Genomic DNA, 10665 nt, shown 5'->3' on the forward strand with positions numbered 1-10665 from the left:
ACTGATGGTTTAACTTAACAATGTTTCATTTTAGCTTGTGTAAAACTGAGGTTAGCCTACTTAATAAATGACTGACTTCTTTCTCTTTTATCTAGTCGGGGCAAAATGGCAAGTCCGAGCAAAAAGGCAAAAAAGTGAGTATCTCTGTATCTCTGGGAAATTTACAATATCCCAATATTATAAAGAAATCATTTTAAGTTGTAAGTTTCAGCACTTGTTCATACTGTTAATGCTTTTTTTTCTAAATTCTACAGACCGATCACCAAGGTAAAATACTTCACTTCTTACCACACATCACACCACATTTTTGTTGCTGGAGAGATAAGAGAGAATAAACAGAACAAACAATGACGACTTGTAGAATAAACCGCACACAAACACGCCTCCACAAAGTTAAGCCTGTGTACATGTATTATCCATTATCAGTCTAAATTAAAAATCTAATTAACTGGGAGGGCTTTGTTCTCTAGATGCTTATTATCCCCATCAGTGGTGAGGGCAGCTAGCTTTGTGCACCTTTACTATCCAAACCAACCCTCTTTGTTCTCCTTTCCTTTAATCCTAAAAAAAAGAAGAGGAACACACTTTGTATTGAAAGGACATTTTCAGTGTCCAATGTTTTGTTCTCTTTGTTCTACTAGATGTTTAATATCCCAACCAGTGGGAAAGTCTTTATAACCATTCTTTATAGCATCAGCTTTATTCTTGGGCTCATTTTCATGCTTTTACACATTTCATTGTTCTTAGCTTTTGTTTGTTTGTTTTCTACAAGGTGATTAATGATACCATCCATGGTCACATGGAGTTACACCCACTCCTCATCAAGATCATTGACACACCTCAGTTCCAGAGACTTCGATTCATAAAGCAGCTTGGAGGTGTCTACTTTGTTTACCCCGGAGCGTCTCACAACCGCTTTGAACACTCGATCGGGTAAGTCAGCAAGTTTTCAGATTTCAGCCCACAGGTGACCTCAGTCCAAATAAGTTAAGACTCATAGTGGTTTTCACATAAAAGGCAGAAAACAGTGCCTGTCTTAGTATGGATCTTATAAAAGTATATATTTTCATTTTGGTAGCAGCATCCTATTGTGATAACTGCGTTATGACTTAAAAAAATGTTTTCTGTGGTCTAAAAAGGGTGGGATACTTAGCAGGAAAACTTGCTGAGGATCTCAGGTCAAGGCAGCCGGAACTCAAGATCTCTGACGAAGACGTCCTTTGTGTTCAGATTGCTGGCCTCTGTCATGACCTGGGTGAGTAATGCATTCCTTTTCAATATTACATGTTTTATAAATTATGTTATTGGGTATGAAAAGAGGAAAATGAAAGTGAAATGATCCAGAAATAACCCTTCCATCTTTCAAAAAAGCAAGGGCTTCTGCATCAATAAATACAAAATACGAGGGTGGGGTGAGGTAGTGGTGGTAGCTCGGTCTGTAAAGGGACTCTGATAAGAACTGGAGGGTCTGAATATTTAAAAATAATATTTAGACTCAGAAAACTTTATTAATCCCAGAGGGCATTTCGGTTCCACAGTCCACCCAGACCATGCATACATTTACAAACACATAACAGTCTTTTCTTGTAAGCAATATTCTCAAGTTTAGATTCAGGAGTAATCCGTCCTCAACTCAAACAGGTTTATTAAGACATACTGACTGTATCATCTGTACACTATCAGTGGATTACGCCTGTATTTATCTATCCATTTCAAGGTCATGGACCCTTTTCCCATCTGTATGATGGAATGTTCCTCCCCAAAGCACTGGAAAAGAAGGAAGAAATGAGAAGAAATGGGGAATTGGGAGAAGAGGAGAAATTGGAGGAATGGAAGGTAAGAAGTTAATATTTCTGTTGTAATATAACAAATTAAATACAGAGGAAGCGCAAAACTGAAGCACATGTACCTTTCACACCGACTTGTTCTTTTGAAACAAAATCCAGAATGTTCTTTTTTGTTTGCCTTCTCAGGTAGAATGTGATTATTCACATGTGTTGCTAAATGATCCATACCCTGTTCTCTTTGGTAATATTATGTCAGCTTTTTATCTGACATGTTACAGCTGTTCAGAAGCTCCATGAGATTTTAATAATGTTTCTGTTTTAACCATTAATCCTGGTGATTCAGGGATTTAGATACAACAAACAAAGATAATAACTGAATTCATGGTTAATGAGAGGTAATTCTTTTAAAAGCAGAAGGGATTTCTAGATCTGTTTATGTCTCTTTGTCACTCAATAAGAGAAGATAACCTTTATTCATCCTACAACGGGCAGCAAAGAGCAAGGATAGCCAGAAAAGAGCACACAGTGCACCATTCAATAACTTTAGATCAAAAGACTGCGATTGTTGTGTTGACATCCAAACAAACCGGGCTAAAGGGGAAACGCCCCTTTGTTTCAGAACAACTTTTCCAAACAATCCAGGTGTGAAAAAACGTTTGGCGAGAAAACTGAGCTGCATTATCACCTTCCCAAAAACTCTTGTGCTTAACAGTTTGACATCGGGTTGAGTTCAGCTAGCTAAATAACCCTGATAAAGACTGTTAGGATGTAGTGTACAGTATATTGGATGACATTAAGTCGCTCGTCAAATTCTGAAGAGCTTTAGGAACTCTGACATTGTATGTTGTTTTTTACATACATACGTTTGAGATATACTCTTCAAATGTGGGGGAAATTAAAGTATGTGGGATTATTGTATTTATGTTTTAAATCTTGTGTTGACACATTTATGAGTCTGTGTGTCTCGCAGCATGAAAAGGGCTCTTGTGACATGCTAGACCACCTGGTGAAAGAGAATAATATTAAACCAGCGATGGATATGTATGGACTGATCCCTGAAAAAGACATAAGATTCATTAAGGAGATGATTGCTGGACCTCTACAGGAATCTAAAAGCAAGAAGGCAAGTTCACCTCATTATGTTATTCAGAAGTCGGATAAGATACTGTATGAATATAAGAGAAGATAAAACTTTATTCATCCCACAATGGGCAGAAAAGAGCAAGGCTAGCCAAAAAAGAGCACACAGTGCACAATTCAATAAAAAATAGATCAAAAAAGTTGAGGAGCCAAAAGAGTGTGATTGCTGTGTTCACATATTTACCAAACAAACCGGGCTATGGTTTCAGAACAACTTTTCCAAACTACCCAGGTGTGAAAAAACTGAGCTGCATGATCACCTTCCCAAAAACTCTTGTGCTTAACAGTTTGACATCAGGTTGACTTCAGCTAGCTAAATAACCCTGATAAAGACTGTTAGGATGTTGTATACAGTATATGTCCACAGAAAATTGGCTGATATTAAGTTGCTCGTCAAATTCTGAGGAACTTTAGGAACTCTGACATTTAACTTTTTTTTAACATACACAAGTTTGGAGATTTTCTCTTCAAATATGGGGGAAATTAAAGTATGTGGGATTATTGTATTTATGTTTTAAATCTTGTGTTGATACATGTATGACTCTGTGTATCTTGCAGGATGAAAATGGCTATTGTGACATAATTAACACCCTGGTGGAACTGATTGATCTTGAAAAAGTGATGATGGAGAAATATAAACTGAAACGTGAAGAAGTGAAAAACATTAAGGAGATGATTGCTGGACAGGAATCTAAAAGCAAGAAGGCAAGTTCAATGTCCACAGTAAATTGGCTGACATGAAGTCACTCATCAAATTCTGAGGAACTTGAGGAACTCTGACATTTAATGTGTTTCTTACATACACACGTTTTGAGATCTACTCTGCAAATATTGGTTGTGCTATTTGTGTAGTTCTCTGTCTTCTTGCAATATTTACACACAGTTTTTGTCTCGTCTGTTATCTTCTCACATCTTTCATTTTCTGTCTTGGGGAAGCTAAAATGCTTCCACACCTCCGATTTAAAAGAAGGTGGTGCGTCCTCAATTTCAAAATCTTGCTCTACAGCTGCTGATGCTCACGATATTATTGCGATTCATTTTTCAGAGTAATGTGAATCTTTACACCTTTGAATCGATTTATCACGATTTTACAATTAATCTTTACATCCCTAACTGTAAATATTACAGGAACAGAGTAAGCTTGAACAAGAGATGATGGAGAAATACGAACTGAAAACTAAAGCTGTGAAATTCATTCAGGAGAAGATTGCTGAAGGCAAGAAGGCAAGTTAACCCCATCTGTGCATAAATAAGTCTGTGTCCTACAGCAATGTCACTAATGTTACTATTTTGTAACATCTCCTCAGTATAAAGGTGGACAAGAAGAGTCCTTTTTTTATTGTGAAAAAAAGTTTTTCTTCTGCCTAGACCTCCAATTGAAATTGGACCTGCTGTTTATTTTGTCATGTTTTTGCTTGTACATAGATTATTGTGTTCATATTTTAGCTTTATCTCTGTTTTGAGGAATGGTCCTACATATTTTTTCTATGCAGTGTAAATTCATTGACAACAACATACGTGTCAATAAAACTTGTCCTGATTCGCTTTGTGTCGTCATCCCTGCAGTGGCCGTACAAAGGGCGCCCAGAAGAAAAGTCCTTCCTCTACGAAATTGTGTCCAACAAAAAAAACGGCGTTGATGTGGACAAGTTTGACTACTTGGCCAGGTCAGGTTTTAATGAAGTGCTGTAAAATAATTCTTAACCCTGAACAATGCATTATTCTCCTGATTTATTTTAAACTGATACAGCACTCAACAGTAAATTCAGTTTCCCTCTATACACCTATTTTCTTCACATTGCCTTAATCTGTCTCTACGGTAATGGAAATATTTCCCCCGTGAGAATACGAACAAAGACTAAAACCCCAATCATCTTTGTGAGGTTTTATTCGTACAAGAAGTTGCAGGAAGAAGAAACTTCCTTTTATACATGTCAAAGAGGAAACAACAATATTGAAGCTCCTGTTGTAGGAGATAAGCAGTTTAACACAATCAACCTAAACAGAGGAAGAGCAAATGTCCATGTAGAGTCATCCTTGTAGAAATCAAAGGTTATCCAAACACATGATGCTTAATCTAAATCAGCATTTCATGAAATGTCACACAGTTCACATTAGAATAACTCTAACACATCTGCTAAATATATTTGTCCCCATTACACTACTCAGGGACTCTTCCTACCTGGGAATCAAGAACAACTTTGACTTTCATCGCTTCCTGCAGTTTGCCAGAGTGTGTAAGGTTGAAGGCAGGAACACTATCTGCACCAGAGACAAGGTGCTGACAAACTTGAGCTTGTAAACACATAATTGAAAGCAAACTTATAATGTTGTTATTTATGACTAAACTACAGTCCTAACCTCAACAGGAGAAGGACAATATGTACGACTTGTTCTACACAAGACACCGTCTCCACAAAAGAGCCTGTCAGCACAGAGTAAGCAAAGTCATTGAACATATGTAAGTGTCTACCTTCAGATCTTAGTACTCCAAATATAAGATTGGTCTCCTTCTGATTTTGATTATTCAATCTGCATCATGATTCACTATCTCATCAGTAATAATATGTTTGACATGAACATACAGGATTGCAGAGGCTTTTTTGAAAGCAGACGGTCACATTGAGATTGAAGGATCTGAAGGATCAGAAGGATCAGAAGGATCAGAAGGAACAATAGGATCTAAAGGATCAGGAGGGAGGATGTTCACTCTCTCTACAGCCTTTAAGAACATGGAGGCCTACACAAAGCTCACAGGTGTGTAGATTTAAATGTGTGCTGTTAGCTCATGTTTAACATTGAAGCAAATTCAGACTTCAGGAATATCAAGACATTGTTTTAAATAATGCACTACACCCAACAATCTGAAAAGGAATTTGGTGTAGGCACTTGGTCGGTTTTGGTGTTTGGCCAAGGACAAGGCTATCTGGTAGTTTGAGGAGTTCACAAATCCAGTCTCAAACATCCTGAACAACTGGCTGTCCTGATCATTTGAACCTGTTTGATATTTAGGATGTTTTTTGATGAAGTAACAGTGACATATTTCAACACTTTTTGGAAAAACACTTTGTTAGATGCTGCTTTCTGTCAGATGGCTCTGTTGCTAGGTCATTTACTGTTATGCTACTTTATCCATTTTTTTTATCGTGCATTTGTTAAAGATAAATAAACCAGATCCTGTTAATTTAGTTGTGATGACTTATAAATTAACATGCCATGTCTTACAATTTATTGAGTGTGTTTAAATTAAATTCACTCACTTTTGTATGTGTTATTATCATTTGTTTGCTTGTTACTCTGTTACTCTTTTAGACAACGTGTTTGAGGAAATACTCAACTCTTCCCGTCCTGAGTTACAAGAGTCGAGGCAGATTCTGCAAAACATCATCTCTCGAAAGATCTACAAGTTTGTTGGTGAGAGAAAGCCAGAGGACCCCATCGAGGATTGGAAAGTAAGTCTGTGTGTTCTTGTGTTTCATTACATTTATTACACATGATCTAATGCACCGTTATCATACAATTATCATATCGTTGTCATACAATAAAAAATCCCTCAGTGAACTAATGCTGCATGATATTGGGGAAACTGTGTTTTCTTTTCATGTTCATACTATTACAATTTTTATTATTATTTGGGTCTTCAAGTTTATTTTCTTTTACAAATAAGAACCCCTTATACATTCAAAGCTACATTTAATTTGCATCAAGAGCCCTGTGACAGTAACTTCTAAGCAAAGAACAGTTCATCTTCATACACTGCATTTGATCCCTTCTCTCTCTCTCCCTCTACACTTTATGTGCACATGGACTAACGCACGTCCTGGGATATTGCCATGGCACTTGTACACATAGCAAAATTAATGCTTAGATCATACCATGCAGCCCTACAGTCAAACGCATTTACATTAAGTTGGTGCAGTTTTTTGAGTGAATAAGAATTGAATTCCAAGTTGCTCACAATGTCATCTTAAAATGCAAAAAAACTTGAATCTATATCCTTTTCCACTGGTCTAATTTTTTTCTGATTCCTTGTCAAGAGCCAGAAATCTGTCTGGAAAGAAGAATTGGCTCAACCCCTCCCTGACGAGGAAGAAATCAACCTGACACCAGAGGACTTTGAAATCCTGGTGAGTTTTTTTTACTTTCTTTCATTTCACTTTTTTTTAAAATCTTCAGTTTTGCTGATGTTTTGATTTGGAAGATGTTGCAGAATTTGTTATGGCACACATTTTACTCTCGACCTTCTTTTTAGGTCATTAACATGGACTACGGCATGAAAGAAGAGGACCCTGTTGAATATATGCATTTCTACAGCAAATATGAGCCTGATGTGGCAAAGTCAATGTCCATAGAAAATGTCAGAACTAATTATTGATTAAAACAATTTTTTTTATCACAATCATTCAATATTTCTTCTGTTTATTATTTGTAAGGCAGCTTATGTCACCATGACTCTCAAATTAAAGCTGCTGTCATTCTTTACAGGCATCCAGGATTGGAACAAAGAAAGTTTCTGAGCAGCTGATCAAGGTCTTCTGTAAGAAGATTGATGAACAGAGTGTGGAGGCTGCCAAAAAGCACTTTGAACAGTGGTACAATGATTTTCCAATCCTTAGATAATAGTTGAATCTTAAGATGTTAAAGGATACTATATCAACTAACTTGCTGTTGATTGAACATAAAACCAGTTGACTTGGCTAAAGTAAAGAGAAAACAGTCAACATTGAGTACAGTTTATTTAATATGGTTGAACATGTGATCTACAATCTGCTGAGTGTGGAAAACATTAGCTGTGCTAGCATCCTCAGCCTTCAGTCTTCCTTTCAGGTTAACGTATGCTTACCTGTGCTGGTTAAGCTCTACTCTAATTGATTTGATACTTTAACTTAACAAAATCCTGCCAAACTGAGCAACACTCCAACATGTTATTGGTCCTTTGTCCTGGTTTGCATCCAGGTTAGACAGCAAGTCTAGACAGTCAGTCAGGTTTCTGTAATGAAACAATTTTACTGACCTGTATTGGAACCGTGCAGGACTCTGGTTTGGGGCCCTCAGGTAAAGAGAGGTAAGCAACAGCAGCATGGGAGTGAAACCAAAAGATTAACCAACCCTCTGGTTTCTTCAACTGTCACTCAGGAGCAAAAATCAGCTTTTAAATTTGAAAATTTGAAAGTAATAATGATTGACAATTATTGTGATAATTATATCGACTGATATGACATTTTGATAATATTTTTAGTTATATGGCCCAGGCCTATAAGCTACGGGTCTTATTGTGAATAACGCGTATCCTTCATTAAAAGAAAAACGGACATGTTAAAAAAAAAATCCCTCTTCATACAGTGTGTGCTGATTGAGACATGAGATAATCAGACCAATTTAGTTTTTTTAATCGGGCTGTAAACATGTTTATTTCTGCTGTAAAAATTGGCTTTTTTGAATGGGTGTGCAGTTAGTGGTTTTATTACATTGAAAGGCTGTTTTAATATATGAGCATTAGAATGAAACAATGAGCAGGGAGGGAACGATTACATAGTGAAACAGAGCTTCAGGATTCTTTTTTGCATTTATATGATTTTGATCCTTTTTTGATGATAAATTAGCATTGGTGTCTTCAAACTTTTGTATTTTCCTACCAACGGACAAAAACTTTGAAATAATGTATTTTATTACTTGAGATTTTAAAAAACTGAAAGTTCTCACCAGTGAGATGATGGATCTGCATGATGAGTGCATTGTTTTGCTTTAAAATGACTTGAATGAGAGATTGTTTGTTAAATAGAATAATTTCTGCCTCAGTTTATCTCTCACTAGGTTTACTCTGCACTGCTTTCTTTAAAACAGATGTACTTGTGTGTCTTTATTAACATGCAGGGTGAAGACGAAGCCAAATCTGTTTGGATCTGAGGGTAATTTGAGCGATCCTCCTGCAGTTGACACCAAGGAAATTACCAAACAACATGAATAACACTGAATAATATTCGCATTCAGACCTAGCACTCATGTTTTTTCTCGCTTTTATCATATACATCTGTATGTACAGCTGTATCATTCTTTTAAAAATCAGTTCCAACAACACACAACATGTTTTTATTATGAGGACAAAGATACATCATGATATATGATACCACTCTGTACAATTACGGGGCCTGCAGTCAATATGAGACAGTATCATTGGCCCATTTAATTCACTGTGTTACACTTCTATCGACTCACACAGAAAACCCATTCAAAATTGGATACTTTTTTTAACATTAAGGAAAATATATATCAGTTATAAAGCCATATCTCAAAGATCACTGGATCTGGATCGCTTCTGGATTTGAATTTCTGATCTCTAAACTGATACATAGACACACATAACACTGGATACTTACACAACTAGCAGCTGTATGGCTGTTAAATACCATTTAGGTAAAGAAAGCCATTATTGAAATCCAACAATCATTGTCTCAAACTGAATATATAAACTGCATGTTTCTGAATTGATTCAGCTTTTGGTCACATTTATGCTTCTTTGTAGGTTGTGTATTCTTTTTGGTCAGGGAAAGATGTATAGCACTCCCAACATGTGTAATGGAGTGAATATTTCACTTGTGGTTTTATTTAGGGATTTATAATACTCAGTGGTGTTTTAGTTTTGATGTTAATCGGTTGAAGATTGAGGACATGAGATTAGATTGAGTTTATGATTCTTACTTTAAAAACTGGAACTTGTGAAAACCTTTATTTGCATCTAAAAACTTGAAATTAGAATTAAACAATATCTTTTTAAACGTATCCATCAACTACCTTTCTTCGATGGATGATGAATGTGTTTAAATGTATGACACACTTTAAGTGAAGCTATAATTGTTTGACGATTGGTTCTTACATAATGCATCTATGAGAACCTTTCAAGTGTATTCCTGTTGTGATGGGTTCATATCTGATAAAATCTGCATATATTCAAAATAAACATCAGAGAAAATCCTGAGTTCAACATTGTGTAATCTATCAAACCATATGCATCTATATAAATATGCTATGTATATATATCACCTATGGTACAAATTGAATTGCAGTTCAAAGTGCTTTACAAAGGAACGGAAAAGTGACTGACAAAAGGTTGTTTGTAAAAATCATTGAGAGACTAGTGCACAGCAATAAGAAATAAAATCAGCACGATGATTAATAAATATAAATACTAAAAACCTTAAATCAAACACTAAAATGTAAATTTTAAAGTAGAGATTAATAATATTGATAAAAAACATAGTAAATAAAAAGCCATAAAATGATTAAGTCATATAGAAAAGCCAGACTGAATAAATGAGTTTTTTTTAATTGTGTTTAAAAATCTCAATATTCTCTGATCCTCTGAAGTCTGTTCCAAAGTCTCAGAGCAGCTAAACGCAGAATCACAAAAGGTTTTTGTTCTGCTCGGTGGAACAACTAAAAGAAGAACCAGAGAAGAAGAAGAAGACCTGAGGGGTCGTCCTGGTTCATAAACTAAAATCAACTCTGAAAAGTTAATCTGGTGGGAGGCCCAAGTGCTGTAGACAATAATAAAATCAATATGAAGACAAACAGGCAGCCAGTGTCAAGACTTTCAAAGATAGATAAAATAGTTTAATGGGAGTTGTGTGTGTAATTGGCAAAGTCATTAACATTCATTCATTGACATTCATTACTTCATCATAACTGCCAACTACTTTATACTGTTTTTAATCTGTTCTTTAAATGTTTGTTTACTGCC

General features: G+C 35.9%; 1 protein-coding gene across 1 annotated transcript; it reads left to right on the forward strand.

Annotated features, from left to right (window-relative positions):
* Positions 1-773: 773 nt before the first annotated feature.
* LOC132989316 (deoxynucleoside triphosphate triphosphohydrolase SAMHD1-like) lies at positions 774-9170 on the forward strand. Its single transcript, XM_061056866.1, has 12 exons — positions 774-933; positions 1140-1255; positions 1718-1836; positions 2758-2910; positions 4494-4594; positions 5515-5558; positions 5613-5684; positions 6240-6379; positions 6965-7054; positions 7180-7284; positions 7413-7519; positions 8802-9170. The coding sequence occupies exons 1-12, from the start codon at positions 800-802 to the stop codon at positions 8893-8895; spliced, it is 1275 nt and encodes a 424-aa protein (XP_060912849.1). The 5' UTR covers positions 774-799; the 3' UTR covers positions 8896-9170.
* Positions 9171-10665: the final 1495 nt, after the last annotated feature.

This window comes from Labrus mixtus, chromosome 15 (assembly GCF_963584025.1).
Source record: "Labrus mixtus chromosome 15, fLabMix1.1, whole genome shotgun sequence".
NCBI lineage: Eukaryota > Metazoa > Chordata > Actinopteri > Labriformes > Labridae > Labrus > Labrus mixtus.

Coding starts and splice junctions, on each gene's coding strand:
- LOC132989316 (XM_061056866.1), top strand. CDS start 800: ATGGAGTTACACCCACTCCTCATCAAGATCATTGACACACCTCAGTTC. Junction 934..1,139: donor CGCTTTGAACACTCGATCGG/GTAAGTCAGCAA, acceptor TGGTCTAAAAAG/GGTGGGATACTTAGCAGGAA. Junction 7,520..8,801: donor AAAAAGCACTTTGAACAGTG/GTACAATGATTT, acceptor ATTAACATGCAG/GGTGAAGACGAAGCCAAATC.